Raw genomic sequence first — 24,500 nt, forward strand, 5'->3', positions numbered from 1 at the left:
GTACATATATATGTATATATATATATATATATATATATATATAGTGTGTGTGTGTGTGTGTGTGTGTGTGTGTGTATACACACACACACACACACACACACACCCATATATATATATATATATATATATATATATATTTATATACATATATGTATCTTTGCCTACAAATCCTTTACAACTGGTTTTATACTGTTTGAAGATTATGTTTCCTTTCAGTGTATGGATTTTGGGTTTTGCTGATGTTTTCTGTTTGACTTCTAGTTATAATGTTTAATGAAGGGATAGTGGCGATATAACATACCTATGATTTTTGAGCTTTATTGCAAATAGAATTCCAATGAGATGAGCCCCAACCAAACAACTGAAATAAAGTGTAAAACATTAGGACAGCAACATCATTTTTAAAAATATTGAATGTGCTTTGAATGCTGTGACGCAACCTTACTTCAAATATAACTTACCTTGCAGAAGGACATCTTTCTTTGTGTCAGGAGGACTGAGTGAGGTCAATATTTCTGAGGTTCTCCACTTCAGTAAACAGGATTATAGTCAGCCAGCAAGAGACTGCTCCTCTTTGAAGAACATTGTCTATTGTTAATGTTTGTAGTTACCTCAATAAAAAGGTCATAAATAGAAAGAGGCTCTGTAGATCTCTATCTCTTCATACTTCTAAAACAATGGGCAATGGGCCAAACCGTAAATAGGACTGCAACAGTATTACAAGCTTACGTGTTACCCTCAAAAGTATTTAAGACGACAGTAGCATGTGATTCATGATGACATGATTACAACACTGGCAAAGGATGTAAAAGCAACTTCAAAATGCTATGGTGAGAGAAGATGTTGGAACTTCACATGCTAACTGGAGACACACTTTGGACAGAAGAGCTCAAAGTGTTAAAGGCCCTCTTTATGAGTAATTTCCTGTTTTGTATGGATCTGCAGATCCTTCATGGTTATGCCCACAATGCGTTGAAAAATTGGTTTTTGTAGTCTCTTCTTCTCCCAGGTTTGACTGGAGATTCTGAACTATTTTTCACCGTGATGAAGTGTTTATGCTTTATTGGATATTGATTTGCTGTGGCATCAGCTGCATCCCTACAATCCATTGTAACTGTCTTTTAATTGCATTCACAATATTGTAGTAACTTTACATACTATCAATTTGAAGTACATCTCTTTGATGTATCAAGACACAAGAACTTTTGGAAAACTTGTTGACCTAATTTTATATGAAGTAATATTTATGCAATCTGATATCATAATAATTCCCACAAGATGATTAAGTGAGAACTACGGGAGGTTGAAAACTAAATCAAGGTTACTCTGCAAATCAGTAGTGAAAGGCAGAATAATAATTTATCCTTTATGCACAACACAAGCTGAGATAATACATTTGAAAAATGGTGGTCTATGGGCTACAGGCAGCTTGCTTACCCATTTGAGCGGCCCCAGGGCTTTTTTTGAGGGTCAATGAACGATGAATGATTCAGAGGTCAATTAATTATGTTTCAGTTTGATACTGGGGTGTTGTGGTTTGCACACTTGCATCACTGCAGAAAGCACATCAGTGTTATCTGCCTGTCAACAATCAGTTGGAATCAGGACCATGAGAACCCAGATTGGTTTAAAGCTGTACTGGAGACGGAAGAATTCTTTCTTTCAAAAACTATTCTCTAATATATGATTCATTTTTATATTGAAAATGCTGCATGAAACTAATTTCAAAACTTCTTGTTAGTTCTGATGGAATGAGTTAACATAGTTCCAACATATTGTGTTGTGAGTCACAATTTGGCCCTCTGATAAGAAAAAATGTGTTGCCTTGGCCATGAAGATGAAAGTCAACCAGATACAGAACAGCATGAAACCCTGTCAGATCCAATATGTGAGGACTTTACCTGACCATCAATCCATCCATCCATACATTTTTTTACCGCTTTTCTGGGACTGGGTCTCGGGGGCAGCAGTCTAAACAGGGATGCCCAGACTTCCCTATCCCCAGACACTTCCTCCAGCTCTTCTGGGAGGATCCAAAGGCGTTCCCAGGCCAGCCGAGAGACATAGTTTTTCCAGCATGTCTTGGGTCTTCCCGGAGCCTCTTCCCAGTGGGACATGACTGGAACACCTACCCGGGGAGGCTTCCAGGAGGCATCCTTAACAGATGTCCAAGCCACCTCATCTGGCTCCTCTCGATGTGGAGGAGTAGCTACTCCGAGCTCCTCCCTTGTAACTGAGCTCCTCACCCTATCTCTAAGGGAGCACCCAGCCACCCTACGAAGGAGGCTCATTTCAGCTGCTTGTATCTGGGATCTTGTCCTTTTTGTTATGACCCAAAGCTCATGACCATAGGTGAGGGTGGGGGCGTAGATGGATTACAGTCAGGTCGGCACCAATCCAAGTCGGCCCTGCCCATTTCGGCACCGCCCCTGGGATACAGTCAAGTCGGCACCTAGTGAAGTCGTCATCTAGCCAAGTCGGCTCGCGGGGTGGGGGGCGCTCAAGTGGCCGAGTTGGTTGGTGCTGACTTGACTGTAAGCTGCTTACCAACTCGGCCAAAAGCCTTTTTTTTTTTTTTAATCACGATGCCGGCTGTGGCATGACGATTTGCAGTTTTTTTCGTGCGCCGCTTGTCCTCACATAGCGGGCAGGGGACTGGAGGACAAACTGTGTGATTATGGTGACCAACAGGTTAGAGGTGAATAATGTACCTGGAGCTTCATGTTTGACGTTCTGTTTGAACCGAGTAGCTTAGCTGCGAGCGCGCAGCGCGAGCGGCTGTCATGCTGATCATGTGACCAGGTGGCGTTCCAAACCAGTCGCCTGCATTATAATTTTATTGTAATGTTCTCCATCCATGAAGTTTGGTCAGCCAGTACAATTAGTTTATTTTTACTCAATCAGTGGAAACCAAGGAAGACTGAAGCTGCATGATCTGGTCACATGACCAGACAGCCACTTGCACCTGGAGAGGGCAGAACACCTTCTTCCAGTTGAGGACCATGGCCTCAGATTTAGAGGTGCTGATCCTCATCCCCATCGTTTCACACTCGGCTGCAAACCGCTTCAGTGTATGCTGTGGGTCTGGGTTCGATGAAGCCAAAAGGACAACGTTATCTGCAAAGAGCAAAGATGAAATCGTGTAGCTACCAAACCTGACCCCATCTGGCCCTTGGCTGTGCTTAGGAATTCTGTCCATAAAAATAATGAACAGAACCGGTGGCAAAGGGCAGCCCTGCCGGAGTCCAACATGCACCATGAACAGGTCCGACTTACTGCCAGCAATGTGGACCAAGCTCCTGCTTCGGTTATACAGAGACTGGACGGCCCTTAACAAGGATCCCCAGACCCTGTACTCCCAAGCACCCTCCACAACATACCACAAGAGACGTGGGCGAATGCCTTCTCCAAATCCACAGATGAGAGAGAGGTCAGATGACACAACAACAAAGTCGATCACCAACCTAGGGTGTCCTGGTGCCAAGTGCACTTATGGACACCCCTATGCATGAGCATGGTGTTCGTTATGGACAAGCTGTGCTCGCACAGAAGCCCAATAACAGAACACTCAGGTTCAGATCAGAGAGGCCATGTGACCCAATCAACCCCCTCTTATTGTCGCTGCCCACGTGAGCGTTGAAGTCCCCCAGTAAAACAATGGAGTGGCCAGTTGAAGCACTGTCCCGCACCTCTCCCAGGGACTCCAAGAAGGCCGATACTCTGCACTGCTGTTAAGACCAGCAAGCGAAAACAACAGTGAGGCACCTATCCCCACCTGAAGGCGCAGGGACGGCCTCTTATTCACAGGGATGAACTCACACACATGGCAGCTGAGCTGTATGGCTATAAGCAAAACCCACACCAGCCCGCCGCTCCACCATGGGCAATGGCAGAGAAGTGGTGAGTTCAGCCCTTCTCGAGAGGTTGTATTCCAGAGCCAGCCTATGTGTGGAGTGAGCCCAACTAATCTAGCTGGCACCTCGCAACCTCCCTCACAAGCTCAGGCTCTTTCCCCCCCAATGTAACATTCCATGTTTCTGACCATCCACAGTAAAATCATCATCTTTTCTGCACCATTGCATCTATTCATTCCACTTCCAACAGGAGATTGTGTGATGACAATTGATTCAGCACAAGTTTTTATGCCATTTGCCTTTGCTGGAACAGCCTGAGCTGCTAAAGGTTAAGCAATGTGGCCTATTGTGGTGACCTGTTGGTGGGTGGGATGTGAAAATCAAAAAAGTGCAGTGACAAGCTGACTTTATTAACTTAAGGCCACCCTGCTTCTTATCAAATTCCATCTGGTGGTGCATTGGTTAGCGCATAACCTTAAAAATTGGGGACTTGAGTCTGATACGTGTGAAAGCCAGACAGGTTGAAGTCAAAGTGACTGATTTATTTGATGACCTCTTGAAAAGCATACTAAATTAAAACCTTCTTATTTGTCTTCTTAATAAAATGTAGAATTTGAAACTTCTAGTGGCTCCAGCTCCAACTTCTAATCTTAGTAAAAAGACTTAGAGTTTGGCCAAACATGACCCACTGAACAAACTATTAAGGTTTGCCCTGGTGGCCCAGTGGGAAAGGTCATGATGAAGATGATGATAATGATAGTCGCAGACGGGAGGATTGTAAATTCATTCCCTTGGAGAACCACTGAAGAGCAAAGATGGGCTCTCCCTTGCCGCTTTGGGCCCAGACTGAAGGCCCTGTCTGGAATGCAATCTGCCTGCCATCTGCAGGCCGCCATGCTCTGGTTGATATTCAACAAAACACCTGTCAAAAGTCCATGTCTCATCTCACACAGCTTGAAATTGGCAAAAGGCTCAACTTCTTCCTTGCACCAAAAAGAGGGGAAGAGGGGCAAATATGGGTTTTTATTCCAACCATCTGTGACAAGTTAATATAGATTTTTATGAAGGGCTCAAAGGACCATTCTACTTTCCACTGAATGTCAAAGACTAATAAGCCATTCAAGGGCGTTGCATTCAGGGAGGTGTTTGCCCAATAAATTATTTCAATTTCAATTTGTTTTTTTCTCCTCAACATCAGCTTGCACTGTGATTGAACTGTGGGTGTGCAGTTATAGTGTAATGATGCCGGAACTTTGTCAGATGTTCTCAGATGGTGAAACTGCCTTGTGGAAAATCTATCCATGTCTCCCTTTTCCTCCTCCTACTCCCCACTGTTTTCCACATCACTCCTCTTTCCCTCTCTGGTTCTCCCTCCTCATATTGAGATGAAGGGTCTGCTGTGGATGAGGTACTGCTTGGCAGCGATCCAGGCCACACATCTGCCTGCTGCTGTTCCTCTTTTTTTTTTTTCCCTCCCACAGCCCCCAACAGTATTGGTTCAGTTGTCAGCCCATTTCAGGGTGTCTCAAGGTCTGCAGATGTGCTTCTCAAGCAGCATGATGGACTCTTGCAGAGATCTCTAGTGTGAGTGACTAATGGCGCGGAGACATCTCTGAAGGCATTGAAGAATGGATTTATCCAGTGTCGTTTATCACACTGCCTGTCAGTGCCAATATAAATCTGATGGAAAGCACACATTCACCTTTGAGTGGAATCGACTCAGCTACTCTACAAAAGCTGGCAGGTGAATTCATGCTGATTCACAAGATAAAGTATGTACACACAACAATCAAAGAGAAAGATTGCCATTTGTTTTTGTTTTTTATATTGGAACCTTGTGGGAACAGCAAACTGATGTTGGTTCCTAATGAAGTTTTGAGAAAAAGTTCAAAAAAGGAAAATTTACGATGAGTAAAGAGACGGTGTATTTTGGGACATCAGCATCAACAAATACAGGACTAGTTTTAAGGACACCTGGTTTTCTCATGTCAGTGTCGTGGTCTGTGTAGACAATCTGTGGAGGCTGTATAGCTCCATTAGGTTTTGTTGCACCTGGCCTCAGTGTGGTTGGAAATCACCACTGAGATAACCACAGTTCAGTTACTGGCACTGTTTAGATTGTCACAGAAATAATGTGAAGCCACATCAACTGTTATTTAGCCACAGAGTAATAAAAAAATGAAGAGCATTTACCTGTGTGCTTTTGCTGTTCTATCAGAAAACTGAAAAACTGTGACCACTGCATGGCCTTCACTCTCACAGCAGAGCACTAGAATCAAGGTTGATGTATACATGAATCTTCAATTGGAAATGCACGACGAGAATATTTTTCTTTATGTTGTTGAAGTATTAATATAATGCTGACTAATCTCCCCCCCCCCCCCAAAAAAAAAACAAAACAAAAAAAACACTGACATAGAAGAAGCACAGCGGAGTTTATTTTTTTGGCACAACATACCTAGTGCTAAGTTTGAAAAAGATGTTTTAACTGGTTAGAGTGAGAGAGACAGTCAGAGGGGGGAGAGGAGGTAAAGAGGAACAAGGAACTGACAATTAGGGACAACTAATCACCAAGTGTGTAGCCAAGCGCATCCCCCCACGCTGGTGCCAGCGCTTGCACTGTGCTTGAACCTGTGCTGAATGCCAACGGCAGATAATTATAAACCCGCAGGGCAGGCCTCCTCTGTGCAGAGGGAGGAATGGAGCCTCAGCCAAGCCTGAACTCCTGACCTTCTTCACACACAAGCGTCTGTTGTGGGCTTCGGGAGGTGCAAGATGGGTCACAGCAAGCCGTGAGGCAACTGGAGAGAATAGATAAGAGAGGGAGGCAGAGAGGTGGATGAGGGCTAGGGGGGAGTGAGTGAGGGACACAGAGCAGGGTAGTAAGGTGGGGGATGGAGCGATTTGAGGTACTCAGTGGAGGGTCACTTTTTGTTGGCATTCTTTAGAGAGAGCCTTTGGCCAATCACAGAGGAGAAGAAGCCACTTGACAAATCAGAGTGAAACCCACAGTAAGAAAAATCCCTTTTGTTAGCCTTGTTTGGCTATCTTCTCCCTCTTTATCAGCTTTCATTAGGTGGGGAAATGTAGTCTATTCATCTCATTTGTATACAAAGAAAAGCCTTTGTTTGAGCTGGATCACAAATAAATGCTTTACTAACTTATTACTGCATTGTGCCACGTATCACTAGTTAATTATTGAAATCAGTGTGCCTTACTATATTTAAACTCCCAAGATAATATATGTTAAATGAAAATATAATATATTGAGCTTCGATATACTGAATGGCACTTTGAATATATCGAATGAAACATGTTGTGTCAATAAGTGGATGCTGCTGCACAGGATTGATTTTGTATATTGTATATTGCCCGCATTGTAGGCCACCTTTTAACTCACCTCAGTAAGTGTGGGTTCAACTCCATACAGTGACCCCCCCAAGAAATGCACAAGATGTCAGCAAACATGACGTATGAGTACAAACTTCACAATGGCTAACATAACTGAGAAATTATCATTATTATTCCAATTAGTTTTTATTACAGTACAACAACAAAGGTTTGCTCAGTAACAGCTTGTTAAGCAGCAGTTCTCAAACTGGGGTCCTCGGACCCCCAGGAGTCCACAAGCCATACCTTGGGGGTCTATGAAAAAAATTCTATAAATTAATATAATCATGCTGTATCAGTAAAAAAAAAAAAAAAAAGTGCAGATCTACATATGGGTAGCAATGCACAATAAAACAAACAAATTCCTCTCCCTTAGCTTAGCTATCGACGGACCAACAAAACCCCAACAGGATTGGTACTATCACCTAAATCTGTGATGCATTACTCAATCCTGCACAGCTCCTGCTGCTGCTTAGTGTTCAAGCTAGTGACAGAAACACTCTTGAACATTGTTCACAAGAATTTGCTGATACTGACTGGAATCCATGCGACCTTCAAGTTTAACATCTGAAACTTCACTGTGTCTGCTATATGATGTACAGTATTTAAGTGAAATTACTGATCTGAACAACCAATGATTTATTAAGGAAAATCTTGAAAATGATCCTGGGTGCCCAAACTTTTTCGTACCACTGTAAATAAGGCCTCTTCAGCAAGTGGTGCTAAGTCTAAACCAGCAAAACTGAGAACACACCTGCTTGCATTGACAGGCTCATAACTATTTCATAGGCAGGCTTTTGGACTATGGAAAGAAGCCGGAGTGCCCAGAGCACATCTCACTTTTGCATAGCAAGGCCTGGCCTGGGCTTGAACCTACACACTTTTTTTCACCATTAAACCACTGTTTAGCAGTATACCTTACTTACATACCCTGAGAATGTCTGGATAAAATAAGACCCCAAAACACTTCTTAAAACTAAAGAATAAACATTTAAAGAATACAAATTATGTCCCATATAGATTTTCTTGTGGGTAGCAAGTCAAACAGTCTGCTGACCACCTTGGCTCATCTGGCCTCCTGCTCTCATCATGAAGATCTCTCTCGCTTTGCACTTTGCCAATTCCCATGATTGAATGTAATTGGGACCAGATACCCCCTCCACCTCCACCTCCCTCCACCCACCCAGCCCCACTCTCTCTCTCTCCACAGTGGTCTTTGATCACTTCTGACCTGGCTCCAGCTCAACTCTGACACACTGGCAACCATTTCTTGTGGTTTGTGATTGCTCACAGACAGACAGTGAGACATATATGTATCGATGCGCGAGCTTCAAAATCTGTCTTGCTGCAGTTTATATAGCAGCTTCATTTTCTGGGGTTTTTGAAGTTTGAGCCATCAGCTAACTTTGCAACAACACATACAAAACAGGACTGTGAGTTACCGTAATTATGTGCGTTTGATACACATGCGTTTGTGAATTTTGTGAGAGAATGACAGAACAAGATGTGCGCAAAGATTCCCAAATTTGATTCAGGAGATTTGTAAATCCTGTGCAAATTACTGTTGGCTCTTTCTTTTCTCCATGCTGTATTCCTCTTTGAAACTTGTCTTCTGAGGCAATCACTCCCAGATGGGGAATATTAGATGTAATCACTTCCATTTGCTGGTTCTTTTACTCTCACTGCGAGGTGACACGCTGTCTCCCTCTGACATCTCCTCACAATGACAATTACTGAGCACTCATCAATCACTTTCGGCAAAGAACTTCGACACCCAAAATCTGGGAAAAATCATTCATTTGATAACCTGGAGAAATCACTCCTTCATCCAAATGATGGCTCGTGGGCCCATGACTGTGTGCAAGTGGTCCTATCAGTGTTGCTCTGTGCAGCATTTCAAAACTGCCAAGTGCACTCAATAAATTCCCTAAGCCTTTTTCTCATAGTAAGGAGCATACACATACTGCAAAAAAAGGTTCCTTTTGATCTTCTGCTTGATACAAATACGGTGTCAAGGGTATTGGCTCAGCTTTAAAGATAGCCATGTGCCTCACAGCTATCCTGTTGCCGAGAAGCTGTCTTTCACTCGAACATAGGAAAAGATGAAAACCACAGATGAAGGAGAGTGACTTGTGATGTTGGGATGTCTACCTCTTTACCTGAAAACTTTAAAAGTCTTTTTCCTTCTGTCCCCCTATTTGTAAAATCCAATACACTATCCTGATTTCTAATTTGTTTCTATTAATCTACCATCTCTTCAGTCGCTCATGCCAAACTGGCAGCTTCTCTCACTTCCCATCTACCCTCGCCTCTTACCATCTCCCTCATCCTCTCTCTATCCCTCACTCTGTGTGACAGACAATAAAGCAAGCTTTCCATGGCTGACTGCAATTCACCTACCTCTGCACCATCCCAAACCACAGACAGTGAGGCTGAGTTTAACCGCGGGGATCCAATGTGGCTCACAACAGTTGGGTGTCCTTTTGGATTTGGGTCCCGCAGGACTTCTTGAGAGGTCTGAACTGGTTTGCTCAGTTCCGATGGGAATCGCGCAGCTTTTATACATCCATACAACTCTGTCATGGCTAGCAGAAGGAAATTTGTCTGCGTTTAGGAAGAAGATAGCAAGTGAATATGGAGGGGAAGAATGTTCAGATGAAGAAGTTCCGCTTCATTCAGGAATAGCTCTCACATGTATCTGTTTCTGTATCAAGACCGACACATCCATCTATTTTCAGGCAACTGTTCCTTTCTGGTTTCTCACGACCCTTGTTTGACACGGCCACATCACTGACCTTTACTTGTGCCATTTGGCAAGCAAAAATTATAGCTCATGTGAATCAGATGTTACATGGAAAAGGCTGAGTGCTTCTTTGTTGCCTTGCAGCTCAGCCAGAGGAGGTGCACCTGTTCGAAATAAATCTTCAGATAAAAATGATATACTGCAGCTTGATCATAAGTCTAGAAATCGGGAAATCTGATTCCTTGCACATGCATACTGTATTTTCACTCCCACATGAATTCTTTGTCTATCGCCTGAAGTTATAAGTTCCTGTTTGCACTGTTCTTATCTCAAGTAAATCCTAGAATTCTGGATTCAAAGCAGTGGCTGGAGTCACATGTTTCTCCAGCTGCCTTCATCCCGAGGCTGCAAAGCATTTTGACCTCTGGGTCGGAGGGTTGAGGTGGAGGCCCAGCGAAGCCCTCAGTGGTGGAACCATGGACCGTGTCAGGTCATGTCAGTTTTCTGCTCAGCTCCCCTTACTTGAATGTAAATAAAGCCAGTCTGGCTTGGTTCCACATCAGCAGTACCACTCACCCTTTTTTGTCTGGAATAACAGACAGTATTGTAACAGGAAGGTCTTTGATATTAACTTTCTGTTCGTTTTCAAAAAAGGGCAAACGATGTTGATACTATAATAGTACTTTTGAAAGAGAAATACATTTACCCTAAATGGCTTTATATAATCTTACTTTTGAGATATATGATAACTTTCTTTTAGAGAGAATCAGGCGAGCAGTTTGATACCACTCTCATGTGTAAAATTAGGTCTTGTTTGGCTTAGCAAAATGACTTCTAAGCTCATTGAGAATGCCTGTCAGTGCCTTGAAGCTTGATAACAAACAAAAGATATGCCTCCAATGTTTGTTTAAGCTTAGCTAATGGCCTTGTAGATTAGCATTACACTTTTCATCCCATTTACAATTAGACAGTAATCTAGAAACACATGATAATGTTAAACTGTCCATTAAAATGTACACAATGCATTTGTTTTGTTCCATGTTACAACTGGACGAAAGCCCATGAGGCCTGTTTTTTTTTTTTTAACCAAAGCAGAATCCAATTCAAGCTTTGTTCTTTCTTAAGAATAAATCATTTCGAGTGGGGACCTCATCCCAAAGTAAAGAAAGAGGAGCGTATAGACTTAGTCCCAGGAGGTCATAAATTGTGAGTCAGGCCCAGTTTAGGCAGGGAATTGAGTGCAAGCAGAAGCTCCTTAAAGAGTCTAGTGGTCTCTGTTTCTCCCAGAGTTTAACCCTCTCACCTCTCCACGCTGGCCGCTCCTTTATTCAGTAGGCTGATTTATTGGAGTTCACAAGGGAGAAAAACAAGCACAGCACAGCCATCAGCCTTGCCTGTGATAAATGACCCACACTACTATCTTCATCTCAAGTGGAACCTTAGTGGGTGATAAAGAGAGGTATTGTGTTGAAACTGGTATCAACTCTTGCATTGAGAAACTGTATTTTTCTTTCTTCCTATTTTACTTTTTATTTTCTGCAATGTGTCCATGACACAGCAGGACAGCAAACCAAAGTCAAAGGGAGACCTCATTATAAGCATACTATTTTTCTATGAACATCTATGAATGATAATTTTATGATTATGCTACTGAAAAAAAGGCATGATACAAAAATTTCAGTGTAACTCTTTTCATGACTGATTCATAACTTGTCCCATGGCCTCCTCTCTCAGCAGTGTGCCCCATACTCCTGGTCCTGCCTTGGCTGTCCCAATGCAACACAGCCCCTCTTCTCCCCAAAAATTAAATTCTTTGGAAAGTCATTTTATATCATCCTTTGACTGTGCATTGAACTGTAAAACCACCCCATTGGAAACAAAATAAAAGGATACGAGAGGGAGAGAAGGGGGGATGGGGCAAGAAGGAGAATTATAATTCTTTGCAGGCCTTTGGTATTACCCAAACACCAGAGCTGTCAGCAGTTCAGAGAGGGAGGTGCGAGGGCAAACATTCAGTGTTAATTGGCACTTTGTAAGCTCTGAGCCTTCCTTTTGTGAGGGAAGTGGAAAAGAGAGTGAGTGAGCAAGGGGGGAGGAGGCTCTGTGTGGGGGGAGTGGTCGCAGAGGGTGGTGAGAGAGAGAGAGAAGAGAGAGAGAGGAGAGAGAGAGAGAGAGAGAGAGAGAGAGAGAGAGAGAGAGAGAGCACTATTGTTCTTGTAGGTTTATTGGGCCTTGTTGAGGGTGTTTACGGTTCACTTCTTATCCTTTGTTAATTGGGCATTCTCTCCCCAAATGAAAAAAGAAGAATTCATGTAACCCCCAGCCTGCCACCCATGCTCCCTGAGTCTCTCCCTGACCAGCAGGGAGGGATAAATGACCAGAAAATAACTGAGGGGTTGCCCCACAAATGTCATTACCTTCTTTGTGCACTATGCACAAGACTGACCCTGCCTATCTAAACTAGCTGAAATTAAAACATGCATTCATCCAACTCCACAGTGGTTTATTTAATTCCATGTAGTATTTTTTTTGAGGATTTTGATCATTATTTAGATGGATAGATAGATAGATAGATAGATAGATAGATAGATAGATAGATAGATAGATAGATAGATAGATAGATAGATAGATAGAAAATGGTGATAGGGCAAAAATAGGAGACATTAGGTATCCTCATATTCCAATGTGAGAGGAGAGAGAGAGAGAGAGGAGAGAGAGAGAGAGAGAGAGAGAGACGAGAGAGAAGAGAGAGAGAGAGGGAGAGAGGGAGGGAGAGAGAGAGTCAAGCAGGAGAGATAGGATGGCACCTGACTGAGAGGTTGAGGGACCGAGAAGGGAGGGAGGGTGCAGTTGTTGGCATGAAGCTGGTACCACTCTGCTTCACAGCACCTCTGGCCTTTTTCTGTCCTTCCCTTACTCTCCCACTGACTGGTGTTAAATAATAATGGGCGCAGTACTGAAAGGACACAGGTGTCAACCATTGGTCCTGTTCTGAATGGACCTGGGGAAAGGAGGTCAGGGGTTACAGGGCAACCACAACCACCTCTCCACCCACAGTTTTATTCACACTGATGCTCCCTTTCATAGGTTTTCATCTCACCACCCCCCCCTTCCTCTGTCTCTCTCGCTCACTTCTCTTCTTTTGTTATCATAGCTCAATGTTTTGTGAAAACTTTTGAGAGGTCATGCACAAGCTTGGAATTCAGAAGATTAACATTCTTTTCAAAATTAATCAGCTCAACTCTACTCGCACAGATCAATACAGTTTTCTATTTGGTGAAACTGAAAAACTGACACTTGCATAAAATAACATTGAATATTCATGCTGTTTGTCATTTCACTTGAATCATAGAGAATACTTATTTTATTCAACAAAATTATGTCATATTGCCATTAATGGGAAATGGTAATTTTCTTAACCAATAGGACTGCAGTGACCAGTAGTGTAGATGAAACACTGTGTCCTATTAGTTTGTTTTTTGCCATAATTACCTTGCAGCATACAGTATTCAGCCATTTCACTGTATTAAATTTCCAACTGTGAGGGATTTTGTTTTTTTTATTGCTTGTCCACAGTCTTGATATATTTTTCAAAAGGCTGTGTTTAAACTTTTATAATAGACTGCAGAATCATAGCTTATTTAGCTATTTTATATTTACTTTTATTTACTATATTTATTTTGAACTATTACTCTTGTTCTGCAATTTTATATAAGTTTCATGGAATTATTTGGCTCAAAACCAGACCGGTCTCTGTCGACCAGTAATTAGGTTCTGGCAAGTGGTCTACCAAGTATAACCATGATGCATACTTCTCTTTGGCTTCATGAAAGAGTAGCAGAACCAACAACTGTGGATAAAATGCAACACGTACAAAAGAGAGCGATAAAAAGGCTAATTCTTGCTCTACCTACCCTTGAATAAATAGATCACTAGCGAACTACTGCCCTAGAAATTTTGTTTCACTGCTATATGCCTTTTTGCTTATCCAATATTATATTTGTTTTGATAAATTCATATATTTAACATTTAGTTCTGTTTTTTTTGTGTATTTGTTTACAATTATCATACTGCATTGGCAATAGAATACAATATCCTTGTTTCAAAATGTCAGCAAAACAGCCACCTCATAGTATTACCAAGTGGTTTACACCTTGCCCGATCTAAGCGATCAAGCTGCTCCTGATCGCAATGTTTACAATCTGTTCACTCTTTGTCAAAGACCAGAGGCAGGCTTTGATTAATACCACATATACAGAGAAACCCTGTGAACATCCACAACCATTCTGTGTGTACACCAAGGCCCTCCTTTCTGCCGAGCTCAAGGTAAATGACGGATGAAGTTGAACAGAATTTGCGAACCAGTGTCCTTTGTTGCTCCAAAGAAGCAGGGCCAGAAAGAATCATAAACTGGGACTGGTGGTTGATGGTGGAGGTGCACCAGACTATTTCCATGGATAGGGAGTGTTTATGGTCTGAGACATGATAGTCTGCTACATCAAGCAAACTTTGTGTGCCAATGTAAAACTGAGCGTGTACTATATGCTGTGTGGAAAAAGATTATAGACTTATTTTACATTTCATTGATTTACAACTCTTGCACCCCTGGGGTTTTTTGTTTTATCTGTAGACATAGAGATAAAAATTATATGCTGTATCATGGAAGGAAAAAGTCAATCAAACGTCATTAAAAAAAAATTAGAGAGTAGAAGTCTGATTGGCTAATCAATCTGCCACCTTTCAGCTTTTATATGTAGCTGGTAAAGAGGCCCACCTCAGCTTTGGTCTAGGCTTTGGGCTGTTTGTAATCACAATGAAAATTTGATCTTGATATAGAGTCCAAGCTAATTCCTGAAAAAAAAAAAAAAAAAAAAAAAAAAACCTCCCTGGGGCAGAAGAAATGTTTGGGTTATAGGGGTGCAGCAGCGAATAAGAAAAAAACAAAACAGCTGAAACACATCCTCCTGTGAACCATGATTTTTTTTCACAAAATAATCTGTGTTATTGCATGTGGAGTGTGTGAATGCTTTTCAGCCTGTGAGATCCATACATAGTGAAGATAGAGATGCTAGAGAAGGGTGAGAGGATTTATTACCTAGCATTAGGAGCACTAATCTGTTGCAGGTGTCTCTGGCTGTTCTCCCAGGCCATGCCCACTCTGCTCTCTAGGAGGCCCGACCACTGTGTCAGTATGTGTGACAAAAGAAGAGACAGGCAGAAGGAAAGCTGCAGAAAGATGCTTTTTTTTCCCCTTTTCCATAATATCCACTGTACAATCAAACCATTAGAACAACTTACTCATCACAAATGCCGTAACAACCACAAAATGTATCTTTAGAGCTTCTCATCATCAGTCATATCAACGGCAACCCCACAGAAAAGAGCAGATCTGTGCATAGATCCTCGCCTATATGTGTTACAATTTGCTTCTCAAAATTTCTAATTCCGCTATCATATCTATTGTAGTTTTTATTGATGACAAGGAGAGCTTGCTCACGGCTGCACTGAAAAATGTGTGAACAGTGGGTTGCAGTCACTGGGAGGTGTTACAACAGAGAAAGACCACCAAGATGGATTGGGCCAACAGCTTCACAGGAAGCCTGCAGTGCCTTTGGGGATAATGAACAAGGCTCAAAAGAACCCACTGAGAAAGTCCTGCTCTGTAGGACGTCTGCAGCCTCTCTTGGCCGGCTCTGAGAGACTAAATGATGAAGAGAAGAAAAGAAATTGAGGGAAAACCGGGGGTGGAGAACACAGAAAATGGAAAGAGGTTGCAGAATATTCATATTAATGGAGGTTTAAGAAACTCATGAAAGTTTTAAACATTCTTAAATTCTATTTGCTTTATCCTCAATGAATGCGGGATTCTGTCACATGTACTTTTTTTTTTTTTTTTTTTTCCAGAACAGCACATGATGGGCTTCAGTGATCACTGCAGCCTGGACAGAGTATGGCTCCTTCAGTACTTGGGCACTACTGCCCTCATGTGGGCATTTACGGTTTGAACCCACTGACAAAGAACTTTCACAGAAAGAAGACTTGGTTTTCTATTATGTGTAAAATTCCGACTTCATGGTACTTTTATAGAACTACGAAGAAGAAATGCACATGAGCAATATCACTCAAGAGGGGGCCATTGCATTGAATATAAGCATGGCTGTGATTTGGTCATAGGCACAAGGCTACAGTCCTGCCACAGAGATTCTCAGCCCTGTTTATCATTGAGTGTGATGTTTTTCATATAACACCATTGACACTAATTAAGGTAACATTTGATTCATTTCTTCAGTCATGTGTTTTGTTTATGCCAAAACAAATGTAGATTTTCTCCAGGTACGGTGTTTCCTCCCACAGTCCAAAAACATGCATGTGAGGATAACTGGTGACATTAAATGGCCAAAAAGAGAGGGTGTGTGATTGTCTGTGTTTTTGTCCCACGATGGACTGTTGGCCTGTCCGTATAGTGTCGTGCAACGTGACTCTGCTCAGAATTAAGCAGTATAAAGGATGGATGGACGGATGGAAGAATCTTCGGTCAGAATAGGAAACATGTCTCAGGCCATGGTGTAAAAGGTGTATCACTGTAGGAGGAGGAAATAAACCCAAACATTTCTCAAGAGTAGCTTTTGTGGTGTTGTTGTGTGTGTGTGTGTGTGTGTGTGTGTGTGTGTGTGTGGGGGGGGGGGGGGGGGGGGGGGGAATAAAGTTAATCATGTGGGACTGGAGAAAATCCCAGTTGACACTCTTTTTCACACCTATGGGCAGTATAATGTCAACAGTTAACTGATTTTAGACTGTTGGGGCAAAGTGGAGTATACTCCAGGAAAACCCGCGTACAGGGAGAGCATTGAAACCCTGAGTGGAAACTCATGAAAGAAAGGAAAAAAAAACTTCTAAATTTAAACAAAAAACAGATTCCTACCAAGGCTAAAGAATCTGCTGGCCCACTTAGATTTTTTTTTTCTTATTTTAAACACCATAAGGGAATTTAAGGTAGAATGCACAGTCTCAAATGTGTTGTCTTTCTTGATAAACCACACACGTCATTCATTTTAATCTTATTTGGACTCATTAGTGCAATTGCTCGACCACAACAGTGTCTGTATTCTGCAGACATGAAATAATATTTTTTGAGATATTCTAAGTGAAGCAACTCAAATCATGAGCTTTTCTCTCCTAATATGCACATTATATAACTGTAAATTGATCATTCGGAGATGAGTTGAAATGTTGTGAGTCCTGAAATGTGAATGCTGTACAGAATAACAAGGGCAAAATACTAATCATAGACAAGACCACCAACAGGATAATTATGTTCAATTAGTGTGTACAGTGCATCATTGTGTTTAAATTAGGTATGTAAACTCAGAACATGTAACATTTGAATATTTACCATTTGGCACCTAACAACAGATGACCAATGATGTGTAGAAAAATGTCTCTCATTGATCATAGCTGTAGGAATTTGGATTACATAATTTGTGACGATGGAAACCAATCTTTCGTAAGTGTCACAACATGTGTGAACCAAAGGTGTAGAAAAGCTCCGGTTGTCTCGTAGCTCCTGTCTTGATGATGTTCAGTGCAGCGGTCTAGGCAGGGTAAGCCGGTACATTAGTAACTCCCCTAGAAAAAAAAACAACAACAAAAAAAAAAAAAAAACACAGGTACGTGTCCAAAACCATGAATATCAGAATCATATCAGTTCATTTCTGTACCCTTTTGGCATGTGCTAATATACTAACTTGACTTTTTCCATTGCAGTTTCAGTGTCGATGAGACCCAGCGTGCATATTGAGATGGACACGTTGCTCCTCTTCATAGCCAGCTCATGGTTGAGGGCCCCAAAAAAACCATTCAAGGCAAACTTTGTTGAAGTATAAGGAGCCACAAAAGGACTTGGCATTTTACCTGTGAAGTATAAACATCTGTTTAGTATTTTAGGGATGGGGGCAGTGAAAAGGGTCCCGGTGGACACCTGGACACCCACAGGACTTTTTCTAAAGATAGCAGTCAGTACAAACATAACATGAAACTTCATATCATTCTGATGAACCCTGACTTATTAGCTTGAGACATTATGTTCTTCAGCTGCTGAAGCTGCATATATGCAAACTGTGAGTTTTTATATTCTGTGGAATAGATAATCCAAAACTCCTGGCTCAAAAGCACCAAGAAAATCAGCATGTTTCTTTTTATTTTAAACAAAGTCTATGAGAAATGACTGAGATTTCAGGTAGTCATGCAAAAAAAATGTTTTCTGCAATAAAGGCATTCAACAACCAAGAATGATGTTTTTCACAGGAATTAATCAAATATGATGGAATTTTACCATAAAAGCATTTATCCATTTATTTGTATACTGCTTGCATTAATTATTTAGCCTTCCATAACTTGTGCATAAAAACATGGCAAACCCACCCAAAAGGGATGAAACCACCACCAGTGACCCTTTACTATCCTCAAGAGAAGCCAAAGCCTTCCAAGCCATCTGAACGTAGCTGAAGAAATTTACCTTTAAAAGAGCATACAAACAAATGCAGGGGTCAGGACACTGTGTTCACTTTGTGTGTGGGGTACAGTAATGTTGATAGAGGGCTGATGTTCTAAAGGTTTTAAGTCTCTCCCTGCTCCAGCAAACATGATTGTAATGATGGGCTCCTTATCGGGCTTTCTGAGGTAATAGGTGAGCCACAATCAGTGGATTCAGGTGTTATGAAGCAGATAGACATTATAAAAAACAAAACAAACAAGCAAACAAAAACATGCAGGAGTAGGAATATCCAGAATCAAGGTTTCAAACACCACTGTGATAGACTGTCAAATTACTAGATTACCTTCATCAACCACTTGGTGTGGTCCACGTCTCCTTCCCACATGCTGAAGGGGCTTGGACCAATGTGATTGAGAACCAAATAATCCAATCCTCCAAGCTTCTCCAGAGCAAAGTCTACCACTTTCTCGGGGTCAGACTCACTGGCCATGTCCGCAGCTATATACAGTGCTTTCTGGGCTCCCAACTGCAGGCACTTCTCTGCCACCTTGAAAATAAAAGCAGCATAAATTGATAATTGTCCAAAGCAGCTACAGAAATCGATGCAGAAAACATCTCTGATTTCATAGTGATATATTTTAATCAAAGAAGGGATCTTTCCTATTAATTTGCTATTGCTTTCAGTCTGGCTTGATTTCTATTTAAACACTGTCTAGAACATGATGGATACAAAATTTAAGGACCAAATGACAAGGTGAAAAATGTCTGCATGTTGCACTAATTGTAAAGTCTGTCTGCCTGTATGAGCTTTGACACTCTTTAAAAGCTGTAAATTTCACTGACCTGCTGTAACACTTTCTCCCTTCTTGCTGTGATAACCACCTGGGCTCCAAAGCGGGCATAATGATATGCCATTTGTTCACCAATGCCTGTACTGGCTCCAGTCACCAATACCTTTGCACCTCTCAGTGTCTCTGCAACGAAATCATACCGTTTTAGTGCAAGAACATCAGAGCTAGAAACACCAGACAGTGGAAGATGTATGCATAAATTGTATAACGATTAAAAAAAAAACACCTTGAGTTCAATGTAGCAACATGAAGAGCAGAACCACAGGGAAACATGATTTACTTGTTAAATGGTTTCACACAAACATGCGAAGAACAGATTTTTTTTGTTGAATAATAATTTATCTTTTTTTCCTACTTTCCCCACCATAAACAGATAAGAAGCTGACTGAAATTGCTGAATGAGTTGTTTCAGCTCAAAGGGCGTCGAGACCTTCCACAGCAATGACCAGTTGCTCATAAAAATCAGTGTACAGAAAATATAAGATCTTGAACAGTGGCTGTAGCTTTCTGTGATGTGAAATAATGCTCCACTTATTGAAATCAGTAAATAGGACCTCTCAAACCACATAATTTCATTACTTACAGAAATTTCACCCTTAAAGCATGTCCACACAATAAGCATAAAAGGCGCTTTCACTCTCTGGTTTAACCTCAATCACAAGCGGAAAGCAGATTACTGTTGATTACTCGCATATACCCTCCCAAATTTCTTAAAGGAAAACTTTCATCGTCATCATTATTATACACAGATTTTTTTTTATTCAGTGCAGAGTCAAAACCATGTATTTATGTTATATCATCAGTCTTTTGATGAATTTTCATGGTGTTTCTAAAAATGTGACCCGTGCAGTTTAAGGTTCATATTCTTGATTACACAGCTCATGCTTGCACAGTGAACCATGATGAAATAAGTGGAGTAAAGTTGGAAAATAAGTTGAATTAAATTGCCAGAGTATTTCCAAATGTTCAATTTGTAGCTCAGTGAGACATACTAATATATATTGAAATATGCAAATAAGTAGGTTGAAAAGGTACTAAAAAGAGTGGTTTTGGATACATATGTTCAGTTTCTTTCTAGTGTGTTTAAAGACATGAGAATAGTTAAAATGTTTCAATGTATTTTATTGAATTTTGTGTAAAGGAATGTTATGCCTTTGAGATATTTTTCTGCAGAGATGTGTGAGGTGCTGTGTGCAGGTCCAGGTTGACTAACTGAGGTGTGACTGAAGCTCTGATTGCTGCACAGGAGGGAGAGAGCAAGTTAGAGATGGTCACTGGCTGGACTTATGTTGCACTTTTGAAGATTGAGTAAAGTTTTTTTTTTTTTCCATTTGCACCATACTGAACTGAACATACCTGCAATTAAATACTTCATTTTATGCTATTTAATTCTACCAGCATAGGGTAAAGTGTTGTTTACAAAACTTGTTTGAAGGGGAATATTTTTGTTGTTATATATGCTTTTTGTTTTTATTAAAGTAAGAAATTCATTGTTTACTTTGATACAGTTTCTGTGTTTTGTGGTTTACTATATGCAAAGTGTGCACACCAAGTTTAAAGGTTTGCATACATATAATAGTAACACATAATCATTTCCCTGGACTTTAAGTTTTTTAAACCCAGAACTGATGGCATTTAAAACTTTGACACATTCTAAAATCCTCATAAATTGCGGGCTTATTATCTTCCATATCCTGTAAGGGTCAGTAACTCAGTCTATCTGGTCGAAAAAAACAAGAATATAACAACGACAACAGCAATAAATGAATGAATCAGCTACTATCACTTGCTTGATAAGGTCTGATGCAACGGTCAATATTGAAATAACCCTAGAAGTGAGATTTGCTCCTCATTATCTTGTGCCTTACTGCATTATCTACACTGTCAGTGGAAAAAAAAACTAAAGCTTCTGTACATTTTTTTTTTCATACAATCATTCCAATGCATTCTGTAACAGCTGTAAAAACTCTTCTAGAATTTTTATACACAAACGTTATACGTAAGAGATGCAGACTAAGACATCAAACATGATGAAACATAAAATAACAGATTTCAATAGCACTCAAATCTTCCTTACCTTGTTCAAACCTGGGCCCACTCCATATGAAAGCGAGGACAGCAAAACATATACTCAACAATAAATTTTTGATAAAGCTTTCATTTTGGAAACTTCTTCCCAGTCAAACAGGAGCATACGATTATAGCAAGTGCGCTTTGAAGTTGTGAGGGGAAACAAGTGCCATTTATGCAACGATCTCCTCCCCTTTCTCTTTTCCGTCATGGAGGGGGTGTGTCTCTGATGAAAGATTGACTGCCTCACTGGATCCGCTCTGAAACTAGGTCCCTCAGTGTTTACATAAATCTAATCCAGCCACTTTGAAATACTGCAACTTTTTAAGTATGTACACCTAATCAGATTTTTTTTTTTTTTTTTTGCAAACAACAATAACTGGTCCAACAAGGAACCTTTAGCCTATCAATTATATAATTTTATGTGTTTATTTTATTTTATTTTATTTTATTTTATTTTATTTTATTTTATTTTATTTTATTTTATTGCTGTTGTAGCTGAAAGAGTTCAGAAAAAAAAACAACGAATCTGCGGCTCTGAATCAGCATCACTGCCGACATTCAAAGCGGAAACTTTATTGACAGTCCTTTGGAGCACAGGGTTGTCCTTTAGAGTGGCAACACTGTTTCTCTGCTGCGGAGTGCTTCATCTTTAATAACAACATCACGCAAACCGACGGGGGGAAAGCTGTAGACAATGGCGGCAAAGATATTGCCCGTGGTAAAGTAAGTATATTCTATAAACCTTGCGGTTCTCTGAAGAATGGTCCAGTATGTTTGAAATGCGCCGCTAGCCTGCTAGCTGTCAGTCGACACAGGAGGTTTCTCTCCCACAAAAGACACGCAGGAATACTGTCTGCGGCACAAAGTGCCTCTACTTAACTAGTTGCATTATATATATTTTAAGCAAATACACGCTAAGATTAAATCTTATAAAAGTGTAATTGCAAATATAAACAGGAGCTGTACAACTGAACAACTGGTTGATAAACTCGTCAGAGTAGTACTATAAGTCTTCATGCTGCTCTGTTTTCATTGTGGAAAGTGAGTGGGACTAATCTCTGATTTCCAGACTTGCCACGAAGGTGACCATCGCAGGAGGAGCTCTCTACGTGCTTGTGACTCTGGTCTGTTGGGGAAGCAGTGAGCAGGGCTCAGAGGCCCTCCAGAAGGCGAAAGCAGCGATAACCGCCTGCCATAGAGGAGTGGATGAAGTACTTTGGACTGGAGGTACCAATAGCAATATATAGTCCTTCCACATCCCAAACGAAAGCAACAACAAACATGACTGACTTGGGAATGTTTGTAAGATTTACCTGCATTCAGGTTATGTGAGACCTACAAATGTCTGGCAGGCTTCTGGACATTTTTTTTTCCCTCCTTTGGATTAGTGAAAACAGAAACACCCATTGACCAAGCTATGCTTTTAACTTAAAAACTGAAGTTTAGAAATAGCTTTGGAACATTTCAAGGTGATCACAAAGTACATCAATTTACATGAGAGCAAATGGGCATGTTTTGGTTTGTTTGTTTCCTTGTATGGATCAGTGACAGTACAGGTCATTTTATTTTCCATAGACAAATGTCATCACCCTGCAACTATTTCACTAATATCCTGAAGCGTAGTTTACTGATAATAATTTTATGTATTTATGAAGCACAAAACCATCATCCCCACAATCATTATTGCCAGCTATTGAGCGTCATAAGGGAAGGGTCATGTCCTGAGTATCCTGAAATACTTTATCTACAAGGCAGTGCACTATGCTGCGAACAGACACTAACACATCCTGTTCCCTTTCTGCAGACTCAGCTTCCAGCTATGCCAACGATTGAATTCTCCCCTCTTCAGTCTTGGAACTCTGGTAAGAATTGAATGTTTGTTTCTCTTTGAAATAGAAAAACAGATTGAAATTTACTTGTGTCAAGTGTTTCTGTGTGTCAATAACTAAATTGTGAATACTTGACATGCAGTGACAGTTGATTGTATAGTCTTGATACGGTAATTAATTGGGCAGTCCCTGATTACTCTTTGGCATTTTGTTAATGAAGACATTGGGCAACATATTCTAATGTGTCAAACTCAAACTGCTGCCTTTTCTTTCATTGCAGGAGTCCGGTGGACAATTTCAACTCTTTCAGAAGCTCCAACAAAAGCAACTGACTACACAAGCCAAGGCTTGCAATACCTAAAGGACCTCACCAAGTGAACAGGAACTCTCAGGAGGACTTGAAAATTTCAATGCATTTGACTTTTACACATTAGAATGATGTCACTTCTTCAAAAGTTGTCATCTCCCATTTGAAAGAGGAGTTTCCTAACCCAAATTAAAAAAAAAAAAAAACTTCTAACAAAAAAAAAAATCATACAATTGAGTTCTGGTGAAAGGTTACTTTTGTCCTTTTACTGATGGTGGGATTAACTTGATGATGTCTGCGATGGCAAAAAGCATAATGACTTTGTCATATGCCTCACATAGTGAATTTCTCTTTCTCCCATGTAACATCCTGGGATAATGTTTGAAAGTTGGTCACATTCTTGAATCCTCACAAATTCCAGACTTATATTCTGTATCTTGTGAGTGTCTTTAACTTATCAGTGTATCTAGAAAAGATAAGAAATTAAAAAAAAAGAATAAAGTTTGATGCAACAGTCAATATTTAAATTACCCTCTGTGATTTTTTTTTTCACCTTATCCTATTCCTGACTGAATTGTCTACATTGTCTAGGGAAAAAAGTGTGCCTTTTTTTTAAACAACCATTCTAATGTGTTTTTGAATAACTTACTATGTTCTCACTGTATTTTAGTTGTATTGTACAGCTAATAATGTGATTTGGAACTTTTACACAAACATTCAGACCTGTAGGCCTCCTACCACCTGTCACAGCATCTTATTCTCGAAGTGACTGAAAATATTTAACATCATGAAAATTAAAGTCACAGATTTTTTTAGACACTTAAAGCTGCAAGTGTAGATGCCAAGACATAAGTAAAGAATAAAACGGTAAATGAAATAGGCACAGTTTAAAACACTAAATGCAGAGTTGACAATAATAAAGTTAAACAGGCATGTAATGGATGATTTACTGGATTTGT

At 40.6% G+C, this 24,500-nt stretch overlaps 1 protein-coding gene and 1 pseudogene across 1 annotated transcript; one reads left to right on the forward strand and one right to left on the reverse strand.

Annotated features, from left to right (window-relative positions):
• Nucleotides 1-17,083: 17,083 nt before the first annotated feature.
• hsd11b1la (hydroxysteroid (11-beta) dehydrogenase 1-like a) lies at nt 17,084-21,531 on the reverse strand. The gene is made up of 6 exons (XM_030083147.1): nt 21,415-21,531; nt 19,325-19,460; nt 18,825-19,028; nt 18,409-18,502; nt 17,733-17,898; nt 17,084-17,613 (listed from the first exon to the last, which is right to left on the reverse strand). Exons 2-6 carry the CDS (start codon nt 19,394-19,396, stop codon nt 17,580-17,582), a joined length of 570 nt encoding a protein of 189 aa, XP_029939007.1. The 5' UTR covers nt 19,397-19,460; nt 21,415-21,531; the 3' UTR covers nt 17,084-17,579.
• A 458-nt stretch (nt 21,532-21,989) lies between these two features.
• On the forward strand, nt 21,990-23,822 carry LOC115382153 (MICOS complex subunit MIC13-like; annotated as a pseudogene).
• Nucleotides 23,823-24,500: the final 678 nt, after the last annotated feature.

The sequence above is a fragment of the Salarias fasciatus genome, chromosome 23, assembly GCF_902148845.1.
Source record: "Salarias fasciatus chromosome 23, fSalaFa1.1, whole genome shotgun sequence".
NCBI classification, from domain to species: domain Eukaryota; kingdom Metazoa; phylum Chordata; class Actinopteri; order Blenniiformes; family Blenniidae; genus Salarias; species Salarias fasciatus.